This window comes from Delphinapterus leucas, chromosome 4, assembly GCF_059928025.1.
Source record: "Delphinapterus leucas isolate spDelLeu-1000000601 "Yukka" chromosome 4, BTC_Dleu_Yukka2, whole genome shotgun sequence".
Taxonomy (NCBI): domain Eukaryota; kingdom Metazoa; phylum Chordata; class Mammalia; order Artiodactyla; family Monodontidae; genus Delphinapterus; species Delphinapterus leucas.
This window is the reverse complement of record NC_143132.1, coordinates 104,492,867-104,519,641: the sequence shown is the minus strand read 5'-3', so window position 1 is coordinate 104,519,641 and position 26,775 is coordinate 104,492,867. Positions and strand designations below refer to the sequence as shown.

The 26,775-nt window shown below is 43.3% G+C and overlaps 1 protein-coding gene across 1 annotated transcript in view; it reads right to left on the bottom strand.

Annotated features, from left to right (window-relative positions):
- Positions 1–3,009: 3,009 nt before the first annotated feature.
- The window catches only part of LOC111171642 (uncharacterized), a 39,355-nt gene continuing 15,589 nt past the window's right edge, over positions 3,010–26,775 (bottom strand). Inside the window, exons 5-18 of the mRNA XM_030760747.2 lie at positions 21,558–21,599; positions 21,195–21,224; positions 17,749–17,793; positions 17,337–17,384; positions 17,132–17,178; positions 16,986–17,035; positions 16,482–16,699; positions 16,118–16,368; positions 13,690–13,824; positions 10,932–11,070; positions 9,580–9,633; positions 9,249–9,329; positions 6,213–6,485; positions 3,010–4,507 (exon numbers count right to left, since the gene is read on the bottom strand). Coding sequence (XP_030616607.2) covers positions 4,488–4,507; positions 6,213–6,485; positions 9,249–9,329; positions 9,580–9,633; positions 10,932–11,070; positions 13,690–13,824; positions 16,118–16,368; positions 16,482–16,699; positions 16,986–17,035; positions 17,132–17,178; positions 17,337–17,384; positions 17,749–17,793; positions 21,195–21,224; positions 21,558–21,599 — 1,433 coding nt within the window. The 3' untranslated portion in view covers positions 3,010–4,487. The remainder of the gene's footprint in view (positions 4,508–6,212; positions 6,486–9,248; positions 9,330–9,579; positions 9,634–10,931; positions 11,071–13,689; positions 13,825–16,117; positions 16,369–16,481; positions 16,700–16,985; positions 17,036–17,131; positions 17,179–17,336; positions 17,385–17,748; positions 17,794–21,194; positions 21,225–21,557; positions 21,600–26,775) is intronic.

The window sequence follows — 26,775 nt, the reverse complement described above, 5'->3', positions numbered from 1 at the left end:
GTACGTCAGAAAGAGAAAAACAAATACCGTATGCTAACACATATATCTGGAATCTAAGAAAAAAAAAAAAAAGGTCCTGAAGAACCTAGGGGCAAGATGGGAATAAAGACACAGACCTACTAGAGAATGGACTTGAGGATATGGGGAGGGGGAAGGGTAAGCTGTGACAAAGTGAGAGAGTGGCATGGACATATATACACTACCAAACGTAAAACAGATAGCTAGTGGGAAGCAGCCGCATAGCACAGGGAGATCAGCTCGGTGCTTCGTGACCACCTAGAGGGGTGGGATAGGGAGGGTGGGACGGGGGGAGACGCAAGAGGTAGGAGATACGGGGATATATGTATACGTATAGCTGATTCACTTTGTTATAAAGCAGAAACTAACACACCATTGTAAAGCAATTTTACTCCAATAAAGACGTTAAAAAAGAAAAAGAAAAAACCCAATGACAATTTTCCAAAAACTGAATTGTATCAACTTTTCGGTTGAAATGTATTTGGTCAGAACAAGTCAAAAACTTTAGTTGCATGTATGTATCTTTGAGTATGATATTAAAATTATGAGTATAAATTATGACATCAATGTAACATCAGAGACAATACACTCACGTAACCTTTTTCAGAAGCAATAGGAACTAATGCTTACTCCGTGCTTACTAAGTGCCAGGCATGTTTCTACAAGTGTTTACCACAAATGCACAGAATCCTCCCCAAAACCCTAGGAGGAGGTGCTATTACCTTCCCCTTTTTATAGATGAGGAAACTAAACCAAGAGGCCATAGACACTTACAGGGTAAGGGGCAGATGCTGGGATCTGAACCCAGGCGGCCTGGCTCTGGCCTATGCACACAACCCCAGTATCCTTTGCTTCTCATATTAAGGTCACACAGTAACTCATCACAACCATGCAAACAGCATCATAGTTGCTTATGCTTCTCCTCTCTCCCTCACTACACTGTGAGAGCTTCAAGTACAGGAAATGTCATGTTATTCAAGTATTTGTGTACTCAGGCCCCAGAACTCAAAGATGGTAGAGAAAGGCAAATCTTCATGGGTTTCCACACGTTTCTCATTTCTTTTCCTAATCTAGGAATACATAAGAAAGTCTTTAGTCTTTAAAAATCAAATTATTCCCAATTACAAAAAAAAAAGTTAAAAATTGTAAAATGCACGTGCTTGCTCGGCTCAAAACCATTATACATGCTTAGAATGGGGGAAAACCCAAAATTCATTAACAATTCATTCATTGTTTTTGGTTTTTTGGCCTAAAACAAAGGTTTATTTCTTGCTTGAGGTACATGCTCATTGCTTATCAGCTGGGGGCTCTGCTCTCACGGTTCTCTTCTGGAACACAGGCTGATGGAGCATCAGCTGTCATCTGCTGTCATCATTGCAGAGGGAAAGGAAGGCTGGAAGGTCTCCACAAGCCTGTTGACTTAAATAATTTACATGTCTATGGTTTGGCATTATGTGATCCCTTCAGGAGCAAGGTGCCGCCCAAACATCCATCACTGGTGAACTGGAAAGGGGTTTACCTCCCGTTGCAGGCATCGTAGATACAAACTCCTGGACGACAGCTCCCAGAGACCCAAGCAGTCATCTTATCAGCTGGTTCCCACGCTGCCCCCGACAGGAGTGGGTCAGGGGTCCAGCAGGGTGCCTCGATGACCCCTCATCAGCCCCCAGAAACCCCCCAGCAGAGCAGCTCTACTTCTGAACGCTTTACCAATGCAGGTTCCAGGTGAGATTTCCTTTCACAAAAGGCTCCTACAGCTAAAGAAAGAACAGAACTCAGCCAAGCCCCTCCCCGCAGTTAAGTTTTTATAAGTCACAAAACCATCTTTTTGATTTCTCAACTTGCTTGAAAATAAAACACTGCTATAAATGCATAGATCAGACCCCCTTCTAAAAATGAAACTCGTGCCAAAGGTTACAGCAGACAGCAAGAATGTACTTCTGCAGAATAAAGATAGCAGCCTAACTACAGGCTGTTTAACCGGAAATTTACATCACGATTGGAATAAATTGGATCTTAAATCCTCTGGAGGCTCAAGGCTGGAAGTCCCAGTTAAAAAAGCAGGAAGAACTTCAGAACTCTGCACTCAGAATTCAACCCCAGGGCCTCTGTTTTAGTATCAGCAGCCACAGAGCCATTAACAGAAATGCTCAAGCCCTGGAATGTGGGCTGGAAAAGATGCATTCCCAAGCAGTCTGGAATCCCCACCTTCAGCAAACAGTGTGCTGCTTCAACCCAAGAAGGACTTCCAGCAACGGCAACAGGCTGGGCCAACCGCTGAAAACCACTGTCCTCGTGAGAGCACTCTTAAATATTGGCAAATACACTGGCCTCTTTAGAAAATGGAGTGGAAACACACTTCCACATGATGAAGCAGGGAAGAAAGGTTGTCCCCTAAAGCAACCCAAAAAAAAACAATGCGTGCCCCCAATATGTAGAAAAATCCTGTTAACAGAGATGCACAAGTAAGGAACTAATTATGAATCCGCCTGGTTTTACATAAAAACATACCTCCCCATCCACGGGGCGGCGGGGAGACACACTCTAAATCATTCCTGGATTGAGAAGGGTTAGGGGATGTGCAGGTTCTCCCGAATCTGTGCAAACTCCTGGGTTAGTTTACCCTGGTTTACACTCACTCGGCCTCAGTCCAAGAACTGGGGCTGGGAGCAAAACCAACTAACGCCCAAACAGCCAAGATAATAGTAACCAAGAAATATGATGCTTTAAAAAGTAATGTGTCGGGCTTCCCTGGTGGTGCAGTGGTTGAGAGTCCGCCTGCCGATGCAGGGGACACGGGTTCGTGCCCTGGTCTGGGAGGATTCCACATGCCGCGGAGCGGTTGGCCCGTGAGCCATGGCTGCTGGGCCTGCGCGTCCGGAGTCTGTGCTCCGCAACGGGAGAGGCCACAACAGTGAGACGCCCGCGTACCGCCAAAAAAAAAAAAAAAAAAAGTAATGTGTCAGTAAATAATAATACAAAGAAGACATATTAGCACTGTACAAATGCAGATTTATTGTTCTTCCCTTTATCCATAGTAGGAAAAAGGTTGGAAATTGTTAGGAAAGCAGCTTATATACAAAGCACTTCTGAAATTATGCTTTTCTTTGGAAAACAACTTATAAAAAATAATAAACGTTTAAAACATTCAAGTCCTTTAAGTATTTTACACTTCTGAAGGTTAAAACTCCATGTGTTTCCTATAATATATAGACCAATTTTTTAAAAAACTCATAAAGTGACATTGATTTGAATTCCACAGAATCCCTGACCATTAGAAATATGTTCTTCCCTATAAAGTCAATTTGTTCTTCACAGGCAAAGCTATAGTTAAAGTGTGTTTCTCTAATTCATTGAGATTGAATTTTACTCTCCAGCTAATGTCTTCAGGAGACTAATAGTAATTTATAGTTTCTTCAAATAAGTTAACATATCCAAAATGTTAATCACCACATGCATAATTCTGGGAGAGTGACAGTATCTATACATACCAAAAAAAAAAAAAAAGATTTCACCCATTAACAAGAGCCAATATGGCCCATGATTCCCTGGGGCAAGTCCTCTTTGAGAAGAGATGACAGTTTTCCCTTGGTCCTGGCTAAGGTTATTTCTGAGTGGCATTCCTGTGCTCCCCACCCGCCAACCCTCCCCAAAGTAAATGACCCAGGGGCCAAAGTCAAGAAATGTAGTGTTTGGCCTGGTGATTTCAGAAGGTTGATGAACCTGCAGGGACTCTGAAGATGGACCCAGCTGAACTTGCCCAGTGAGATGAGGCAATCACCTCTGAGGGTTTGCACCAACACTGATGGGGAGAGGATTACATTCCTTTCTAATCACCCTAGGACCAGGTAACATGATTGGTTTAATGCTTTAGCAGACCACTAGCCAGACTGGTTAGTAATGTGAGACGTGGAAATCACACCCCACATAAAAAGACATATTGTACCTGGAGGCACATAAGTGTCTGACTGCGTGGGAGCTAAAAGAACAGGAACCTCTCTTTATTGTTAATGTCATTAGGAAAAAAGCTAAACGAAATTGGTGCCATTTAAGTACTCCAACACTTAACTGCTAAAAATGTTTCAAACACTTGATATATATTTCATAGTTCACAGACTCCAAAAGGAAAACTATCGCACTTCTCACCTGACTGCGTTGGGTCATTTTAAGCACCCTTTGCAAGTGTATTTGTTTGGGTGGGGAAGCGGGTGGGAAGGTGTGAGTGGGAGGTACAAAAAAAAAAAAAAAAAAAAAATCTTGATATTGCAGAGGATTTTTTCTTCCTCAAGGTTTCCAAATCTTTCATTCCCTTTGCCCCTGAATAATGTGAGCTGTGGGCAGCCTGTGAAAGGAGCTGCTTCCACAGGCTGTGCAGCTCTAGGTTCCGGAGTCCACACCCAATTACCACGGCGAGGGTCTTTGCAGGTAAAAGTTCCTGAAGCTTCCTTTTTCAGCTCATCTTCCAAACTTCACGTTTCCTGTAAGAAACCTAACAAAATAGAGAAATGAATTCAGAGATTCATTGTTGGGGGGGAAAGGGCACATGCTTTTAAAGAAAGTCACTTGTCCATTTCAAAAAAGAATTCCTGGGAGGGGCTGGGTTTTCCTGAGCTGAAGATAAACCAGTACAATTTTTTAAGGTTGTAGTTACAAGATACTAAAACGTCCTGATAAAAAAACAAAATTCAGCCAATTAGCCAGACATTGTGGCTACATGAGGGCATAAAACACTGGTAAATCTCTGGCTTTTTGTTTGTTTTTAACTCACAGAAGATTTTTCTCCTATTTAATGAGGGGAATGGACTAAGCTTTTATGATCCCCTTCACTGCTAAAAAATGTCACAAACCCTTGTCAGCAAGTCAAGCGTCTAGTGAGGTCAACAGCAGAGAAAAAAGAAAACAAAAAACAACCCATTCTACAGGATTTGTGAGATAGTCAGAGTTCCAAGCCTTCCTTTGATGGAAGAGGCTGTGATTAATTCCTTATCACGGCACAGAGGCCAGACCGTCAAGAGGCAGAAGTGCCTAAATGCAAGTAAGTAGATTTCCACATGTGGGCCTCAGTGACTTACATAATTTCAACATACCCAAGAAAAAGAATGAAAAATTTGATACTGAAAAATTGGCTCTTCTATCTGCTTGCAGCTTTTGCATCCAAACAATGGTGGGGGAGTTCAGAAAGCTTGCCCACCACACCTGACAGCATCCTGAGAGTTGGCCGCCCCAGACTTTTACTTTTCATATAAGCTTCTGGGGAGCTGACACACTTTTACATTCTTTAAGGGATAAAAAGTCCAAATAGAATTCCAAATAAAAACCTCTCTCTGATTTGCTGAGGCTTCTGAGAAGTAACACCACATTTGTTAATCATGATAACAATATGTAATAATCAAAGCTGTGAATTGGTTTGACCTTGATTCTAACAATGTGCTAATAAGTAAGTCAAGCCACAAAAAAAGAAGTGCTTAAAACAAAGGAAGGAACCCTGTGGTTTTCTGGATTGAGACCAGAAACAACTCCCTTTAGCTCTCTCTTGGGTTCTGCTCTTTCCCTTCCCTTCTTTGCTGCTGGAGGTTGACTAGTGCCACGCAGTGGCCTCCTGGAGCACTGCTTCAGCACCACAGAAAGCCTAGAAGGATCAATGAATGCTACCAGTCAGGTCCCTGCCTGAGCCTCACTACCTGCCTGGAGCTTTACAAGCAGTACCTCTTTTCGTTATCACACCAGACCCAGGACACTGGGGTTTTGCATCCATTTGACAGATGGGAACATAGAGGTTTAAAGTCAGGTAAGGAATTTGCTTAGTCATGGATATATCGTACAACACAGGGAATACAGCCAGTAGTTTATAACTATAAATGGAGTATAACCTGTAAAATCTGTGAATCACTATATTGCACACCTGTGACATATAATATTATATATCAACTATACTTCAATTAAAAAAAAAATTTTTCTTGCCTAGTCACAAACCTAGCCAGCACTTGAGATGGGATTTGAACACTTCCTCTGACTGCATACACAAGTCACCTTTACTTAGATTATGGCAGCCCACATGCTTACTGCTACAGCATTTGCACAGTTCTCTAAACCCGAGCTTATAAATACACAAGCAACACATTCTATAATAGAAATTTGCTATTTGCAAAGACAGCTTGATTTCAAGTAAATGACTAAGATAACTTCCTGCTTACCTTTCAGCACATCTTGAACTTCAACTGAATTGATGTTTTTCAAGCAGTTCCATAAATTCTGAGCTGTGGCGTTACTCTGCTCCTTTTCTTGCCACTTCTTCAGCATCCTAAACTTATTGATCGTGACATCTTCTTTCTTCTCCAGGATAGCATCAATATCACTAATCTTCAACTTCAGGTTGGCAATGGCAATCTTTACCCACTCCTTCCCCAACTTCTCAGCAAGGTTAATCAACTGAGTGTCTGTTAACAAGGTTTTAGTCTTCACTCCATCTAAAAGCACATGAAGAATTCAGTTGTTCCTCTAAACACTTCATTTATAGCCATTTACAATGAAAACGTATTCTCTTTATATAAAAAAAGAAACCATGATTCAAAACTTTAATAACTGCTTTTAAAATATATTTAAGCGTCGGGCTTCCCTGGTGGCGCAGTGGTTGAGAGTTCGCCTGCCGATGCAGGGGACACGGGTTCGTGCCCCGTTCCGGGAAGATCCCACAGGCCGCGGAGCGGCTGGGCACGTGAGCCATGGCTGCTGAGCCTGCGCGTCCGGAGCCTGTGCTCCGCAACGGGAGAGGCCACAACAGTGAGAGGCCCACATACAGAAAAAAAAAAAAATATATATATATATATATATATATTTAAGTGTCAAAAAAAATCCCTGCTTTCCCAACTATTTTAAGGACCAAAGGAAACAATTTCATACAACATTAAACTGGGGTATAATGCTCACATGATAATTCAATAATTCAGGGAATGAAATTGTTTTATAAAGCAGCACAAATTAGGTTGGAGTTAAAAAAAAAAAATCAGGCACCAAAAATAATTTATGTGGCTCAAAAAGAAAAATATACAGCTTTTGCCCTTGCCCAGCTCTGCAACTTCATCTAAGTGTTAATACCACATACTAAATGCTACCTTTAGTGGTCAATAAAGAGAACAGCAAGAGATATGAATTGCAGTCTCCATTCCACCATCTCCTGGCATTAGGGGAAAGAGCACATTCCACGGAAAAGCCAGGGGACGGTATCTGTAATATCTGTTGCTCACTAAGAAACAGTGTCATAATCTTGGAAGGGTATATGTTTGCCACCACTGGCCCCATAAAAAATATCAGCCCTAGCAGTAAGGTGGATTCTCTATGTTCCCACAGGGCAGCAAAGCTCATGGGGTACAGGGTCTCGGTTAAGGATCCTCAAGGCCTTACGAACACTGGAGGTGACATTAGAAAGGAATAAGAGGGAGGAAGAATCCTTCCTGCCCCTCCTCCAGGACCACGACGCTTTCACTCATCTACAGCCAACAATCTGTTAAAGTGAACCTAACGTTTGTATTGGACCCTAACGCACTTCAGTTTCCTCTCTAATGTTCTAGACTGAAGAATGGGTTCTCAAGGGTGGCCCCTGCCCCCTAGTGGTCTCCTGATACACGGGATCTGTCAAAAATGTAAGTTCTCAGGACCATCCCCAAAGCCCCCAAAATGTTATGTGGCAGCCTGAATGGGAGGGGAGTTTGGGGGAGAACGGATACATGTATATGCATGGCTGAGCCCCTTTGCTGTGCACCTGAAACTATCACAACATTGTTCGTTGGCTGTACTCCAATATAAAATAAAAAGTTTTTTTGAAAAAAGTAAATCTTATTAATTTATTCGCTACTACATTGTCATCTCTAAAAAGGTTGGAAATCTTAATTTCTAGGTAGTATTTGATCATTTTAATTCTATTTCTAGTTACTTGCTGTTGGAGCTAATTTTAAATAGCCAAATAATTGCAAGAAAAAAACTTTCCCTAAATATCAATTTAATATAAAATTGTTTCCCATTCAGTTATAAATGAGTAAGTTCTGAGGATCTAATACACAGCATGGTGACTATAGTTAATAATACTGTGTTGTACACTTGAAATTTGCTAAGAGAGTGGGTCTTATGCATTCTCACTACCACCAAAAAAAAAAAAAAAAGGCTATGTGAGATGACAGATGTGATAATTAACTTGACTGGTAAATATTTCACAATATATGCATACATCAGAACATCACATGGTGCACTTTAAGTATACACAATTTTGTCAATTATATCTCGATAAAACTGGAAAAATATTGTATCCCAATTTGGTTAGCTTTTAAAATAACTCCAGAGCCTCATTTTGATGTTCATTAAATAGAAACAATAAACTTTTCTCTAGTGACATACAGTAAAATCAGACATATGTCATTCTCACAACCTCCTGCTCTAGCATGTGAAGAATAGCTTATTTTAGCCTACAGAGAGTTTATCTGCTTTTAGAGATCTGCACCTTCTTACAATGGTAGAATAAAAGGTATTTTGATGAAAGGGTTAATCTGGGGAGTTACACGAGGCCCCCAAAGCCTTGAGATCTTGTCTCATATAATTTGAGTCTGGGTTTTTTAACTTAAATTTGTGAATTCTGGCTGGACTTGAATTTTGAGGTACATACTCCATCTTCTGGCTCCTTGGAGTATTGTTTTTAAATGCTTAAATCTCTACTGTATTTTCACAACTATCAAGCCTTGGTCTCTGCCATTTAATTGGAAGAAATTAAGTTGACCTTTGTCTCCAATAACTGAGCTGGCAGCTCCTTCCCCCAAAAGTAGCTAATAACTTTGAGGCCAGTGAATGCACACATGGACATTCACTATTTACCCCTTCAATGAATATTCACTGTCTTCTACATAAAAGGCTGCAGGCTCAGTGTTATGGGAAAATGCACAGATGGACAGGCCACGGGCCCTGTCCCTACGGGCTGCAGGAGCTTCCCCTGGCCCTCCATTCTACTTTCACCGAGGGAAGGGGAGGAGTGCACAGTCAAGCTGGCAAAGTAAGCTGGGGCAGACCAAGAAGGACCCTTGTCCAGTCCTAAGGAGCTGGGACACAGGGGGAAAGTATCTGGGAGGGCACGCACACCTAGGATGTGGCTCCAGGAGGACTGACCCAAAAAGCACGTGTGTTGCATGCAAGTCAATGGGGGAGACGAGGGAAAACGACTCATAGCCACGGATGACGTTTTTACAAACCTGAAGTGCCAATCTGCTTCATTCTTTTATCATAGACCACCTCATCAGGTAAGCTGCTACTCATCTTTCGCCGCCTATTACCTTTAAAAAACAACAACAACAACAAATTGGCTTTCCCTTAGGGTTCTTATTATCTACCCATCTTCAAACTAGAGTTCTTTTTAAAAAAATCATCATTGAGATAGAAACAAATTGAAAATGGATTCAAAGGTCGTTCCGATGATTAAGAGTTATGGAACACTCCTTAACGTGACCGTATTTGCACAGCAGAATTAAAATTCTAGTGGATGGAAGGTATAGACGAGTTTAACGTCCAGTTACGAGCACTTACCACTTGTGCTGCTTTTCGAAATGTTCGGGTTCTGATCATGCTGAACCCAGTCACCTGTTAAATTACAATAAGCAGCAATTGGAAAAAATGGTTTTGAAACTGGAAGTAAAGCAATCGATTTATGAAAGCACCTGAAACCCCAGGGTCTCGGCAACCTCTCTAAAGTTCAAATATGAGTTTGGGGTTTTAACTTAGTATGTATGCAAATGCACTGGGCTTGAACTCTTGAGATAAATAACAAGTACTCCTTCCAACACGTCTTGCGGGACAAGTGTTTCCCAAACTTCAGTCATCCGCCCACCACTGTCATGATATCTGCCATACCCATCTGCCAGGTGAAATGTCATTCGCTCCATATTTCTTTAAATCTAGAACTACCGTAAATAGAACAGTGGCATCATGTGCCATATGGAGACGGAAGCCATAAAAATAAACATCGTTAAATTTTAAGTGTATTTGTATGTACTCCACGTAAAAGAATCTCATATATGTATTATCATTCTGTACTTGAGGGGTTCTTTCTGGACACTTCACCTGTGATTCGACACCACCTGCCCCATGTGAAATTCAGCCCCTGCTCTAACCGATGCCTACGTGTCAGGCAGGCCTTCCGCAGGTTCCTTTAGTGAAGATGCCTAATAGTGATGGGCAATTTCAGTTCATTGTTAGCTTAGGCTGCCAAAATAATGGAGACCAGAACCATCTTACAATGCAGAATATTATTAAGTAAGTTTAAAAAAAGAAGTCTTAAAAAGTGGTCTTTAAAATTGCCAAGAGGCTTAGTCTAGAAGAACATCTGTCATTCAGGCTGCTACACGTTAAATACCTTTACTCCTGTGGCATTTGCTGTGATTAAAAAGTAACATCTTTCAGGTTCATTTATTTGAGCATATTAATGAATACCGAGCAAAAATACTACAATCCCCAATACACAGTCCCAACTAGGACTCTTCCCAGCTAAGTAACTGTAGTTTGGATAAAAGGGCCTGTTTCAAAACTGGCTAACTTAAGGGTATAATATTGAGAACAGGAGTCACACCTATAGAAAAGCTTCCTGCTTAAACTAGCACAGAATTCCAAACTGATTAGACTGGGTTCCGTTTCTGGAGTATAAAGACATGAGAGCAAATATGGACTCTGTGCACCCACTGACTCTGGGGATTTGGATGGTGGGTGCCTGAGAAGGAGAGCCGGCACTTCTGCCCAGGAGCTGGGGCCTCTGTTTCTCTTAATCGAATGTTTTAATATTACAGTGATGGGACAGACAACTACTCTATTTGCTTTTCCACCCAGGCCACCTGCGCCCCCGCAACCCCCAAACAGAGTTTTAATTCAAGATACAAAACACTCACACTCTCTCAGTTTTGCTTTCCATACAATTTCCTCGGAATCCATTTCAACCAAAAGTAATTTGAACTCCACTGGTTGCTCCAAATACACTTCACTATAACTTTTCAATTTTAAAAGTGAACCATCCACAAATTCAATTTCCTTTAAAAAAACAAACAAATGTGATTTTCTGAAATTTAAAAGTTGCATTAATTAACAACATAAAATGTCAGATAAGGAATAATGGCAATGAGAAGGGTTAGTGTTTGAATGCTGAAATTTTGACCTTGGAAATCCCACTCCTTAATCATACATCCTCTCACTCTCCTGCTTCTAATCCCTCCTTACTCTTACTCCAAACTGCTTTTCTACCTCATTGAAGCTTCTAGTCCCGTGGCCCTAGCTTTCTAAAGTGTAACTTTTCAGCCTTTCCTGATTTCAACGTTTCATCTTTCCCAAATGGCACCTGTGCTCACCCATCAGCCACCCTATCCTAGGTGCTTTTAAACTCCTCACCATCTTTTTCCTAGATCGTTCTCCAATCTGCAGTTGATTCCGCATTTATAGAACTACGTGCAGTGTTTTGTCCATGTGTCCTCATTGAACACCGCCGTCCCCCAACAAATCCTCGTATCGCTATTTTACGGATAAAGAATCCCAGAGAAGCGTATGAACTTGCCCAGGTCCACACCTAGGAAGTGGCGGAACTGGAATTTGAATCCACACCTCGTGACTCCAGAGTGTGAGCTCTTAACCACTACACAGACTGCCTCCTGCCTTCCACCTCCTCTGCTGCTCTCCAGGCTGGCTAGCAAGGCTGGCGGGAGAAATACATCTTTTAAAAACTATCAGTGACCTGCACTGGGCATCACCATCACAAACCAATGGTCTTAACCTGTCCCCCACCCTTTCCGTTCCAAGTCACTAGTATTATCTTCACAACCTTCTAAGGGTCAGTCACCAGGGCCTACAGAGCTGAGACAGCGCCCTCTCCTGGCCCTACTCCTCCTAAATCCCTCCACGTTCAGCTTCTCCAGAACTATCCTGGGGCCTCCAGCCCAACTGCACATCCCCGCCCCCTCACTTAGACACCAACGGCCCCTCTTCCGGGAGAGCTTCGGAAAGCTCATCTCTTCCGGGGAATCCCTCACCCTTCAAACCCAGAACAAACATCACCCATGTGAAAAGCATTCCTGGAGACCCACTGCACTTCCAACCCATCTCTATAGTAACACATTATGCTAAAATTATTTCTTTTCATGAATGGAGTATTTCTCTCACTTTGAGGGAAAAGACTGTGACTTATTAGTTTTTTGATTCTTAGCTCTTATCTCAAGCTGACTGGTAATAGGCACTTCTGATCAATGTCAGTTAAGCAAATCATTAACGGTCTAAAACTAATAAGAACACCTTATATTTACACAGTTTGATAACTTTCAGAGTGCTCCCAAACCATTACTTGGTGTGATCCTTACAGCAATCCTGGGAGATTATCCCCATTTTATCGGCCAGAAATGTGGTTAACAGAACGTATGCTATTTAAAGCCCTCCAGCTATCCACATCTTTTGTAAGAATGAACTCCTGGGACCCCCTCGGTGTCTTGCTGGGCACGTCCATCCATTCAATATGTATTATTCCCTCTCCTAGTGGTTCTTAAACGTGGCAACACATTATAGTCACCTTGGGAGCTTTAATAAGCCCAATGCCCAGGCCATTCCCAGACCAATTAAGTCAGCATCTCTGGAGGTGGGACCCAGGCCACGGAATGTTTTTAAAGCTCCTCAGGGAATTTCACTATGCAGCAAAGGCCAAGAATCACTGCTCCAAGCACACCCTTCTCATTTAATTCCACTTCCCAGACAAGGCTGCAGTTTGCTTCTCGTGATTGTTTTGATGTACCATCTGCCAGGGCTTGATCAGCTTAGAAGGGCTGAGAGTCAGCCTCTCAGATCCCAGTGTGGGGACAGTGGCTTGAGAGGCCAAGAGCAGTCGGGGCCCTGGGCTTTGCACATTAGTTTCCTCAGCCATGTTGTTGTAAGGCTCAAATGGTTCAAAGGGTGTGGAGAGACGCTTTGAAACTGGAAAGGAAGGAAGGTTACAGAAGACTGACCAACCTGACTGCTTCTACAGGGCACGAGGCCCCTAATAATATAATAAAACAGTACAACATGGACCACTGCCATTAGCTCTCTTGGCTCACATTTTAATTTAATGGAATCAAAACATGTTTTCAACTTTTCATAAACTGTAAAACAAACAAACAAACAAAAGGAGGTGTACAAAAGGAATTTCCATGCAGACGTCCAGACTAGAGAAGCTGTGGCATATGCTCAGAGCACATAATGAAAATAATTTTAAAAATAAACTAAGTCATTTCCGAGAAACCAAGATCACTTACAAATGTCATGGTGTGTACAGTGAATAGTTCAAATCTAACAACAATTTGTCCTCATAACTATTTTTCAAATGCCTTCCAGTAAGAAAAGCCCAATATCCCTTGCTAACATTGTTTGAAGAATTTAATTTAAAATGCAAGAACATTTAAAACCTTTTTAAAGGGAAAGAGATTGGATAGTCTAGTTTTCCAATGACTTCAGATAAATCCTGAAATTCAACTGCATTTTTGGAATAAACAACAAGTTTAGCAAAACAACCGCCTTCTTAGAAACTGGGAAATAAAAAAGGAAAACAAAATGCATTATTTTGAATATCTTCAAAACACCATATCTAAGAAATATACATCCTTGCTACTACTCCAAGGTGGTTTTTAAAATACCTACCTCGGGGGTGATTTCAGCTTCTGGATCACTGATCAGCCTGTACTTCTTCCCATTCTGCAACAACTTCTGGCAAACGGGAGGCTTGTCGATTTTCATGAATTTCTTAGAGGAGTGCTTTACAGACTTGGAAATATCCTAAAGGAGGAAATGGGTTTTGGTTTCGAAATCCATCAGCAACAACTGTCAGAGACCTAAGAGCCAGGCTGTGCATGTGCCAGCTGCATTATCTTCACTTCCTCCTACAGAACGACAGCGGGAGAGTAGCTTTCACAGTGCTCACAAGGGAAAAAAGCCACAGAGGCTGAGTCGCCTTTGATCTGCACTTCCGGCACCCAGATCGCCAAACATCTTCCTGCGAAAGCACTACAGCCAAAAGCAACACTTATACCCTGTGTGGCACCAAAAAATCTGCTTCTGAAGAATCTGAGAAAATTAAATTAGCACTCGCATTACACATTTGTATTACTAACTACATGCCCATCGTGTGAACAGAAAGCAACTCTTTTACTGTACATGGTTCCAGCCTACTCAGAGTTTGTTTCCATCCTTATTTTCACAACGATCCCTTTGACATGGCCCTAGAGGGGACACTGACTTTACATGTAATGTTCGAATGCCCCCAAGAGGTTAATGTAACCTTTGGCCCAAGCTCCCTTGGTAAAGCAGCTGTACAGCCGAACATGAAATTTAGGTTTCCTGAGGCAGAGTTCAAGGAAATCTTTTCCTACGTAGGAAAAAAATCAACCCAAGAAGAAAGGTGTAAAAATAAAACACCAGCCAGGAAGGACATCCTGCCTTATGCATGCCACACTCCCCATTGTTCTGGTGGCATCCTTCTCTACATTTGCTGATACAATCAGCTCCCTACCCCAGCTTCCCAGGAAGTGTGGAATAACACTTTTAATTAATTGATTTTACTTTAAAAAAATATAAAGCTCATCAAATAATAGTACTTATTCCAAATCTAATGCTAATTATACATTTTTTACCTTTTTATTTTACATTGGAGTAGAGCCGATTAACAATGTTGTGAACGTTTCAGGTGCACAGCAAAGCGACTCAGCCGTACGTATATATGTAGCCATTCTCCCCCAAACTCCCTCCCGTCCAGGCTGCCACATAACACTGAGCAGAGTGGCCTGTGCTATACTAATTATACTTTAGATGTGATTATTTTTATACCGTTTTAAAGACTATTTTCCCAACGGAAAGTATTATCTTTAAGGGGACTACAGGAAGCATATTCTACTTGCTTAGGAGGAAACTAAGAACCTATTACTTAATCAAGTTTTTATACTTTAATACATATTGCTAATTAAAATCAGTATAATATTTTAAAGCATGGAAATATTACAACCTAAAACCACTGGGAGTAGGTAGTTCGATATAAATTCTATAACTCAAATTATAACTCATAAATTAGTACACTTTATTATAGCTCTAATGCTTATTTTTTTCCAATTCTGTTAAACCCTAATTTTGAGTCTGAAAGTATAATTTTGAGTCACTGCTTTATCTACTATATTTCAGTGCTCCGTCCGCCTCTAAGTCATTATAACTGTATTGACAGTGAGTCAGCCTACGAAAGGAGATTCAATTCTCTGTTATAGCTACAGTGCAGAAAATGGGCTAAACATCATGGCCTTATTCTGTGTTCTGGAAAACCGGTTCCATTATGAATATCCATACCCCTCCCCTCAGGCCATGCTACCTTAAACACATTGGGTGCTTCATGAACATTTGCTGCTACAAAACCCAGAATGTTGAACCCAAGGTCAATTTTTATCCAAAAAATTGCTCTGGAATGAGTTACCCTAAGAGATCCATCTTACTGACGGAGCTTTAGGCCAAGGAGAAACCTTCAGTCGCCCTACACTTGACCCAAAGACCTGAAACGGCTCCCCAGTGTATCCAGAGCAGGTGCTTCTCCAACTCTAACGTCCCAATCACCTGGGAATGTTGACCAGTGCAGGCTCTGAGTCTGCAGGTCTGGGTGGGGCTGAGACTTTGCATTTTAACGAACTCCCTGCTAATGTCAGCCAGCCACTGCTGGTCTCCATGTCCCCTGGCCCCCTGGTCCCCAGACCACATGTTTAGCAGCAAGGAGTAGAGAATAGATGGCCTAGGCTGCCCACCAGGCAACCCTCTCCAAGGCCAGGCCTGCCTGTCTGTGCCATCCCCACCTCTGGAGCGCTATTTTCCTATCTCTTATCTTCACGACACTGTTTACATGTATAAACACCTGTACTCCATGGATCTGAGGACTTGGCATGCACCTAGGCACTGACCTGATGACCTCTGTGGGCGAGCACCAAATCAGACCCGCTGTGGGTGACGCTTAAATCAACAGGGACGGGACCCACCCAGATGTCATGTAAAGTCTGAACACAAAGTATTCAACACTTAGTATTCACTTTCATTGATTTACCTTGATGAAGGACTCATTATTGGTTGCTATGTACACTCGAAAAGACAAGGATGGGTTATGGTCGATGGCTTTGTACAGGATCACAGCCCCATGGTGGAATACTGTTTCTTCGCTTTGAATAACGGGTCCCACAGGAGAAAGAGAGCTCACGTGCCATTTGACATGGGTTGCAGAATGGTCCACAGTATATTCTAACGAGGCCCCAGTACTTTTAACATGTAAGACTTTGAACATCATGTTGGCATCGCAGTCTGTTAACACATGAAGGTGAATCAGTATTCCAGGTATTGTATGGGTTGCACACATACTCTCACACATGTGCACATGCACACACCAACTAAACTTTTAGCAAACGAGTACTTACGACCCAAGCAGAGGGAATGTGGAAAATGAATGGAGGTAAGGCAGGTTGGGTCACATTTAACATCAAACAAGGGTCCACCGACAACCCAGGGCTTCACAACCAGGTCCGCGTATTTGCTCCAGGACAGGACGCAATACTTGATGTCAACTTTTCTGTTAACCTCAAATATCAGACCAGTCTCCGTGCACTGGTAAGTTCCCTCTGTGTCCACCTTCAGTCTGCATTGGATAGATAAGAACACCTGTTTAGTCCTGATGTTTGGTTAGGAGAAGACCTCTGAAAATTATTTTTTTTCAATTCATTTTTTGTTTTTAATTTCACTCAAAAGCACTAAGGGAACACTATAACATTCTGAAGCAGCACCATTATCAAAGAAAACAATCCAAGTAATTACATAAAATGTGTAAAGTTAGTTATGCTTTTTGTGTCTCCCCTACTTGGGGTTATAATTATGTAGAAAGTTAAATTACTGAAGATATGTCTTCTGCATTCACAATTACTTACAAAAACTGTCCCCGGGAAAGGAGCCTGGGGGTCACTAGTTCATTGTGCTTCTGGAGGAAAAGCACATATATAACCTATAAGTAAATGCTGTTTTCTTAAATAAAGCAAATTAAAGAATCATCCCTTCATAATTAAAAGTTACTTACATTTTCAGCACTACAGTGTTCACAGTGAGATTGGATTTCATTAAATTCTAAATGACAGAGAAAAAGTTTTGCTTATAGGAATGTGACTGGCATTTTCAGACAAAAATTGTTTTAATAAATATATAAGATATGACCAGATTACAAAATTCAAAGGTACAGGTCCCTCAGCAATAATGCGAATATTTTGGAAAACATCAGTTCATACCTGAATTAAAATGGTCTGTGGGCAATTCTTTACCCTCCCATTCTTCAACTGTAAAAGATATGGTCACACATGTATTGGCGTAAGTCAGTCACAGCGTAAATCACTCAAACCCCCATCTCCAGCTTCACAACCAACAGGAACTTTAAACATACATTCAACATCTCCGTGAGTGGATTCAGTGCCACATGATGCATCATGCTTGTGAGTCCCGCTGTAGGTCTAAAGGCATGAAAACGAGCTTGAAAGCGACTCTTAAGTTTCCATGCACCCCGTTTTGGTACATTAAGTCTTTAGCTGATCTTCTGGCACAGAAGCAACAGCTCTCTCAGAATCCTCCTCTCACACCACAGGCACAGGGAGAACGGGATGAATTAGAGAAAACGAGAGGGCAAGGGCACTGCCTCGCTCTTACCCTGATTAGACGCTTCCTCGGTGGAAGATTCTCTTAGCTCCCCATCTGTGGAGACAAGAAGGGACCGAGGCACAGGTGGTCATGAACGAGCTCTTCACTAGTTACTCCTCACCTAGGCCAGCGTCTCAGCTGGACAGCCGCAGCCCCCAGTGAAGAGCCCTTCACGGTGGCCAGGAGTCGGGAACTAAGCTGGAGTCATTGTCCCCAAGGTAGGGCTTGACTGGCATCAGCCCTTCAGGCTAGTACAGAGTTCGAGATAAGCTTGGAAGTAAGAGAGGAGTTGACGTCTGATTTTAGGCATATTTAAACCGGAACTATCTTGTAAGCGTCTCTGATTTAGCATGTAGACTCCTTCTTCCATTGGCTCCCCACTACTTTCAGCTTCTATCAGCCTCCCCACGCTTACTGCCCTCTGGTCACTCCGAGCCACTCTCCACACCAAAGCACGCTCCTGCCTCAGGGCCTTTGCACACTTACTATCTCCTAGAACAAATATTCATGCTGCTCGCTCCCTTACATCCTTGCAGTCTCTGTTCAAATGTCGCCTTATCAGAGAGGCTTTCTTGATGCCGCCACCCCGACCAAAGCAGGGCCTACCTGACACCTTGCACACTATACAGTTCAGTGTTTCTGCTTCCTGTCTCTCTCCCCACTAGAATGTAAGCCTCATGAGGATTGTAACCCCAGGGCCTGGTAAGTGCTCACTTTCTGATTGACTAGAACTCCAGAATACAAAAATGTATTACGAAAGGGAACAGTGGTGAATTTTCCTATTATCTACACCGGCCACTAGTTGCATGAGCTTGGGCACTCTAGTTATGCTCTAAATCTCTCTGTCCATTACTTTCCTCATCTGTTAAATGAGGATTAACATAATACCACCCCCAAAAAGATAGAAAATAAAATTACAGGTAGGTATTACACCTGGCACTCGGCAAGCACTCAGTGAGTGCTAGCTAACTGTTATTAACTATTATTTTGCTAGGGCAATGGGTGGAACTCATTAAAAAATTAAAGAATTCTAAAGTAGACAATAACTCTTCACTTGGGGTAAGACCTAATATGTTGAATGCTTGGTTTTATATTTTAAAGATCTGAACAAGCTTTGGAAGGGTGAGCCCATGGGTAAGACGGGCATCTTCACCACATGTGCAAGGTCCTAGGCCACCACCAATGCCCAGAAGGTGTGGACTCTCCCCAGGATGCTGCTCCAGCCCTGGCCACACAAGCTGCTTGCTATCAGGGCATTCATTATACAGGAACCAGGAGTTGCAAGACAGAACCAGCTTTAAAAAAACAGCATTAAGATGAAATAGAAACTAGAGACTAAAAGTATTCAGAATTCTGGACTCAGAATACTATAGATCCAAAGGTTCTTAAATACTGACCTAAGTCCTGCACCACAAAATTCTTCAATCGTATTTCCACAGCCACTAACCTAAAAAGCATCATAAAATTCTAAATTATTTAGCGGCTATCATCTATACCCGGGGTCCCCAACCCCTGGTTCCTGTTAGGAACCAGGCCTCACAGCAGGAGGTGAGTGGCAGGCGGGCGAGCGAGTGAAGCTTCCTCTGGGGCTCCCCATCACTTGCATTACCGCCTGAGCCATATCCACACCCCCCTGACCCGGGTCCATGGAAAAACCGTCTTCCATGAAACTGGTCCTTGGTGCCAAAAAGGTTGGAGACTGCTGATCTACACTGCATTTCATCCACATCTCATGTTTTTGTTTCTACCTATCTGCCTTGGGAGCAGAGAAAAGAAAAGAGGTTAGAGAATCCTAACCACCCAGCAAACTGAGTCTTCCACCAGGTCCTCCCAGCCAAAGCAGAGAAATTGTTGCAATTCTCTCCAACACATAAACCACAGCTTCTCTTTAATCCACACGACACAGGTGACCTCAGAGCTCATGCCTATGAGTGGAAGGCATATCCGATCATGAGGATGATGGGTGGGCCTGCATCACCAGCCAGCCCACAGAAACGTAGGCATCCCAGGGCAGCCTGCCGGGCCCTTCCACTTGACCTGAGAATGGAGGTGAACGGGGTGGGGGTGGGGTCTCTTTGATTTCTCCCCCCAGGGTGGAGGATAAAAGGTCTTTTAACAAAGAGAATAAACTTGGGGGAAGGCAGGGCCCCGTGGATAGCCTCGGGGCTCCAGAGACAAGCATCCTCAGCCCACCCACTTTCAGTGCCAAAGACATCCAGGAGTCTAATTTGGCCAAGGGCCAGGTCCAGCAGCTCCCTGACCCACACATGCCCTGTCTGACCTCACTGACCGTGCCCTCCCACCCAAACATGAGCCTATCTCGAGCCTCTCTGACTCAAATGTCTTCCACCTGGTTGCCACCCTGGTGAGGCCCTGGTCCAGGCCTGGCTTCCAGGACTCTGAGGGCCCTGCCTCTGGACTCTATGTCCCTATGGCCATTTACTCAATTATTAACCAGGGACAACAAAGGCTGGATCCCAATACACAGCTTTCTGACTTCATTTCTATCCTAATCCAATCTACTGGAGGCTAGACTTCTGACCGCATTTTGCAGGATGAAATAGTCCTTATAATGTATAAAGGGGATTGGAAGTAGGAGGGCTGGTACACATTCTTTCCTTATGGGTATCAGAATGTGACATCTACTCCACGAGTGTGATACAGAAATAATTACAGGTTCTTATCAATACATAACGTGATTGTAAGGAGCTTACAATTACCTTCACGGGTTCTCCACTGGGAAACCGCAGAGAGAATTAGATTAAAGACAGAAGGACTTCTGAGTGAAGAGACTTCATTAATTTAAAAATATTACAAAGGAGCCCTCTGACTGCCTTGCTATAGTATTTGTGTTCATAGCAGATTATATTCTAAGAACTGGGGGGAAAAAATCCTGCAGTAAAACAAAATCAGTTAGAATATAAGCTTAGTCATGCAACATTTTTTTCCTAAGTCTTTCACAAAAGTTTAGATCAAAACCAAATTTTATATTTAGAATCTACGTCTTTACAGTGGTTTCATACCCAAGTTGTTCACAAACAGCCAGAAGACCAAGCCAGAAACTTTAAACCACAAATGTACAACATTTTCAGCAGCAAACAGTTTACCCTGCGATAAACTGTGGGCGGCGACCACCTCGGAAGGAAGCCAAGGCCGCTGCGGCGACAATGCAGATTTCAGCCAGTCCCTCAATCTCTTCTCCTTTGGGAACCGTGAGGGCAGAACCACACATGCAGAGTCTTGGCATCAATGCAGAGCAGGAACACATCCCTTGTATTCCAAGTCTACTGAGCTCAAATTTTCAAAATGCTTATTCGTTTCCCAATGTTGAACCCAATTTTACACAGGAAAAGATCATGAACAAGCAACTTGCAACTTAAACATCTCAAAGCCTATCCGTCTTTCTTCCTTTCAACAACAAAAAAGAAAGTCAGAGGAAGGAAGGATATACTCACTTGTTTTTTCTGGTTTTGGCGTCTCGTTATCTACAAAAAAAAAAAAAAAGGTCTAAATCAGATTCATACGACAACTAAGAAAAAACACAGGCTAATGGGAGAATAGGTAAAATGTTTGCCTCTCACCAATAGCAACCATTTCCTGTCTTTCTTTTTCAGCTCATCCTGTTTTGCCACTTTGCTTGCCAACTAGCAATTATTTACCATGTGAGTACTTTTTCAGTACTTCACAAAAAAGACACTAGTAATTATTATGTCCTCAAGCAATGTAAGTGATCTGGGCAGTACTTTAAAATAAAAATAAAGGTGTCTATGTTTAACTAGAATTCTGTAATTAAAGAAACACATACACAGATAACTCACCAGATTCACTTTCAGAACTGCTCTCAGAACTGCTGTCCTCACCTAAAAAAAAGCATATGCCAGGAGAAGCACATAATGAATAAAAGTAGGAACTATTTTTTTTTAATTATACATATAATAAAACAGATCCAAACTCACCTAATTTCTTCTTTTCATCCATTCTCACTAAGTCCCAAACTAGTGTGGTTTACATAAAAGAAGGCTTATCTTTCTTTGGAGCTGGATAAAACATACTTTAATGGCTTAAATATGAGCTCAAATCACACTCTGGCTGCAATAATCACTTTATTTGGGTGTCACCCAAGTCCCACCCAGCCTGACCTGCTCTCGCTGCTCCCATCTTGGACCCGCACTCGTACGTCTAGAAGGCTCCATGCAAAAAGTTCAATGACACAACAGTGCAGAATACTGTAGTGTAAATGCCATTTCCCTGAAGCATAGGACAGTCTATAGTGTTCAACTACTTCTGGAAAGAGCGGTCCCCAAGAATGCTCCCTCCCCTTTCTCACACCGAACTCGGTGCCTCCATCCAAGGCAGTCAGGCTTCTGTTCCCACAACTAGTTTGGAATCCTTTCCCTGATGTCCCCAAAGGCCCACTAAGCCCCAGACCCATGACTCCCATGGGTAGACGTGACCCCTACCACCCCGTCCTGCCCGCACAGCCCTCCCGTCTGTCCTGGTTCTCCACCTGCCTCTCCGTGTGTCCTCCATTTGCCTTCTGCTCCGCTCCACACTCCACCCACACTCCCCACTTCCAGCCTTCTTTCCACCTCAAGAGCCCCAAGAGGGCTGGCCACCTACTCCCAAATCTGGATCTGACCTCAACCTCCAGGCGCACACTGGGCCTCCCCTGGCTGACCAGATGAGCGCCCAGGCAGAATCTGCTCAGCCAAGTGCACCCCCTCCATTCCCTCCCCTCGACTGCCGTCCTGCTTCGCCCCCCACGCAGGCCCAGGATCCCCTGAGCAAATACACGGAAAGCTATTAATATTATTCTCAAATCTTCCCTTCCTACACACAACTACTGACAACCAAAACCAAGGACGGACAATAGTTCCATGGAGAAATGGAAAGATTTAAGAATAAAGATGAGAACGATAATACAGCAGCTAAGAGCAGCTTTTTGGAGTGTTCACTATGTGCCAGGCACTGTGCATATACTTACTCATTTACGTGTATTCACTCATTTACATTTATTTACTCACTTTGCATATATTTACATATATTTACGTAAGGGCTTTACGTATATTTACACATTAACTCTCACTTCCAAATGAGGTAAGCTGAGGTCAGTTAACTGACTTATGCAACACCACGGAGCACCAGGGCATTACCCCTTATCCCCCGCCCACGAAGCCTGGAGCTAAGATTTCAACTTGAGCAGTCTGGCCTGAACTTGCCCTCTTAACCATGTTGTTACACTTGCAAACATGCTTCTTGTTACTTCAGCAGTTCAACACCCAGGAGCTGGAGACTGATTGGATGGGGTGGGGTGGGGGGAGTAGGAGGCAGACTCCTGCACGAGAGGATGCCTGAGGGGAGGGTGAGGTCTTGAAACAGGTGCTGGGAAATCAAAGTGATAGGACATGGCCTTTGTCTTCCAGGGCTGAAAGAACAGAGCAGTGCGTTCTCAACCTTGGCTGCATGCTGATATCACCTAGGGAGCTTTCTAAACACACCCATGCCTGGGACTCTGGGATGGGGCTCAAACAGCAGTATTATTTTTAAAGGTCCCCAGATAACTGCAGTGTGCAGCCAGGGTTGAGAACCACTGGCCTAGAATCAACCCATTTTAATCACTTCCTCGTTCCCCAAGCTGTGCCCCAGGATGATTACCACTCCTTCCTCCAAGCCCTTACAGATGCCATCCCATTGCCTGGAAATCCCTTCCCCGGACCCCACTTCCAGAGCTCCTAGGTATCCACTAAGAGCCAGTGCAGTGTCACTTCTGCTGACAGTCTCCCTCTGCCCCACCAAGGTAGGTGAGCCCTGCCTCTTTCCTGATCCATCCTGTCACATTTACCCCATTGCCAAGCAGTGCCTGCTTGCTTAGCTGTTGCTCTGTGAGCCCTGGAGGACTGAGGCTGTGTCTCACCACCTTGATTCCCCAGCACGCATTCCTATACAGATGCTCAATGAATGAATGAATGTGTGAACGAACGAATGCTTTGCCCAGCTTTAAAGAAGCAAGCAGCCCCTACCATGGCCCCTCTTTATTCTGTCGGTTCCCTCTGGCAGTCTGGGACCTCTGCAGGGCTGTAATTCTGCCTGGACCGGTCCCAGGTGAGGCCCACCTTCTGCCCCAGGTCCCTGGGAGAGGGAGTCTGGGGCCAGCCCTTCAGCTCACCTTCCCTCTGGTTCTGGACCTAGGACTCCTGATTCTATTTCTGCCTCCCTGCCCTGTGAGCCTGCCCAAGCCCCCAGGACCATTTTTCGGCCTCACGGCACAAATTTGAGAACTAAATAAGATGTCTGCGAAGAGGGACCAGCCCAGGGCCTCGCACACAGTAGGCACTTAAGTGTTACTAATAGGTCACATTCACTCCTAAACTCCAGTGACAGGCCAGTCCAAGCCTTCTACTACAAGCACTAAACCCTTCCCATATTTGTGCAGGTGAAAGCTCTGGCAGCAGGCTCCCTGTTCAGGGAAGCTGGTGCGCAAACAACCCCCAGCTCTGAGCTTCTCTTCTCCCAGCTTCTCATTCTGATGGGTGCCACCTTCACCACGCCCGGCTGTCCTTCAGAATGCCAGCCTAGATGCGGACAAAATCCATACTCCTTCCTTTGATCCACTGCATTCAACTAAAAAAACGCTAAGCTTTTAAAAATAAATTTTACTTTAAAAAAAAATAAAAGGAGGGAAAGGTGAGAAAGGGAACAGAGGGAATGTGACAGCAGGCAAACTGAAAGAGCAGGTCCCATGCCTTATCTGGTCCAGAGGCCGGTGCATTTTCTCCCCTCTGAGGGTTGGACACTTCGGGGCAGACAGCAGCGGAATGCAGGCCACAACCCCTTCCACATACTCTCAGCCTAGAGAGAAACAGCGGCTGCACAGCCGGCTTCCTCTCCACTCCCGAGGCCAAGTCAGGGGTCACTCCCGTCTCCCCTCTGGGGCTCGTTGCCCTGCCCTGTACCCCGTATCAGCTCTGCTCTCAGTTTACAAAAATCACCCTCTGCTTCTTGACAAGGCCAGCCTCCCTTCATCCAGATGAGAAGGGTCCACCCCACTCTGGCCTGAGGTGTCTGTCCCTTCACTCACCTGACAATCTGTGCTACCCACTGGCTGGACTATACTCTGCGGGTACACACTTTTAACTCTCATCTTTTGATTCGGACACTATCACCAGCAGCGGACTTTCTCCTCCTTTCTCAGACAGCTGGGGGAGAGCTGTCCTTGCACAATCCCATTTTAATCTCCATTTTGGTTACATCTTACAAATCCATAGTTCTCCTCTTTTATTTAACATTAAAACCAAAGGGTACTTCGCATAACTTTAGGTACTGTTCCCCTTTTGTCACTAGGAACATGGAAGCCTCATAAAAACAGCCGATGTAATCATCAAACCCGTACAATGTTACCTTGAGGAAAAAGAGAAAATGTACTTAATTTTCCAGATATAACAATAAAGACTCGACCATCTGGCAACAAGATTGCCAGCTGGCTCTGTTCTCAGAAATGACAAGGGTAAGGAAACAAATCAGAGGGACAACTTTTGCTACTTGTCTGTCCTGAAGTATATTCTACTCCACATAAACCTAATCACAGGAATAAATCAAGTGTGCAAAAACCACAGTCCCAGCAAACTGTTCGGGAAGCAGGGCCCTGGGCACGGACATGACTGAGCTTAAGTTTTTCAAGAAAACATGTGGATTTTTTTCTGGACAACAAGCTTTGGATATTTTTCTTCTGATATAACCTGTTTTTTTTTCTATAACGACCTTATTGAGATCTAATTTGCATACTATACAATTCACTCAAAGTGTACAATTCAATGGCTTTTCGCATATTCACAGAGTTGTACATCTATCATGACAATCAATTTTACATTTTCATCACCCAAAAAAAACCCCTGTACCTTTTAACTATCCAACCTCCCCATTCCTCCCAGACCTAGACAACCAATACTCTATTTTCTGCCTGAATAGATTTGCCTCTTCTGGACATTTCATATAAATGGAATTACATAACACACAGGCTTTTGTACCTGGCTTTTCTCACTGAGCACGTTTCCAATGTCCAACCATGTTGTAGTATGTATCAGCACTTTATTCTTTTTTATGGCTGAATAATATTCCATTATATGGTGTTGTGTATTGAATTGTGTCCCCCCACCCCAAAAGAAAATTCATGTTTGAAGTCCTTAGACTATGACCTTATTTGGAGATAGTCTTTATAGAGGTATTTACGTCAGGTAAAATGAGATCATTAGGGTAGGCCCTAATCCAGGATGACTGGTGTCCTTACAAAAAAGGGAAATTCAGACACAGAGACACATCATAGGAAGAACATCAAATGATCGTGATGATGGCTATCTACAAACCAACAAAAGAGATCTGGAACAGATCTTCCCTCCAAGTCCTCAGAAGGAGCCAACCCTGCCAACACCTTGATGTCAAGACTTCTAGCCCCCAGAACTGTGAGACAATACATTTCTGTTGGTTAAGCCCCCCAGGCTGTGGTACTTCGTTACAGCAGTCCTAGCAAAGTAGTACAAACGGGTATACCACGTTTTGTTTATGCATTTAAAACCTGATGGACTTTTGGGTTGTTTCCAACTTTTGACTATCATGAATGATGCCGCTGTGAACATTCATGCACAAGTTTCTCTTGGGTATACACAGAGGAGAGAAATTGCTGGATCAAATGGTAATTTGTTTAGCTATTTGAGAATGACCTGTTTTCCCAGATGGCTGTGACAATTTACATTCCCATCAGCAGTACATGAGGGTTTTAATTTCTCCAAATCCTTGACAACACTTGCTACTATCTTTTTCATTATAGCCATCCTAGTGGGTGTGAAGTGGTATCTTGCTGTGGTTTTGATTTGTATCTTCCTGAAATGATATTGAGCATCTTTTATGTCTTATTGGCCATTTGTACATCTTCTCCGGAGAACAGATTTTTTAATCCAAAGGGCCTATGTAATCTAGCCCCCGCCTGCCTCTGCAGACACACTATGGCCCTGCCACCTTTCTCCTCTCTCTCTGATTCCAGTC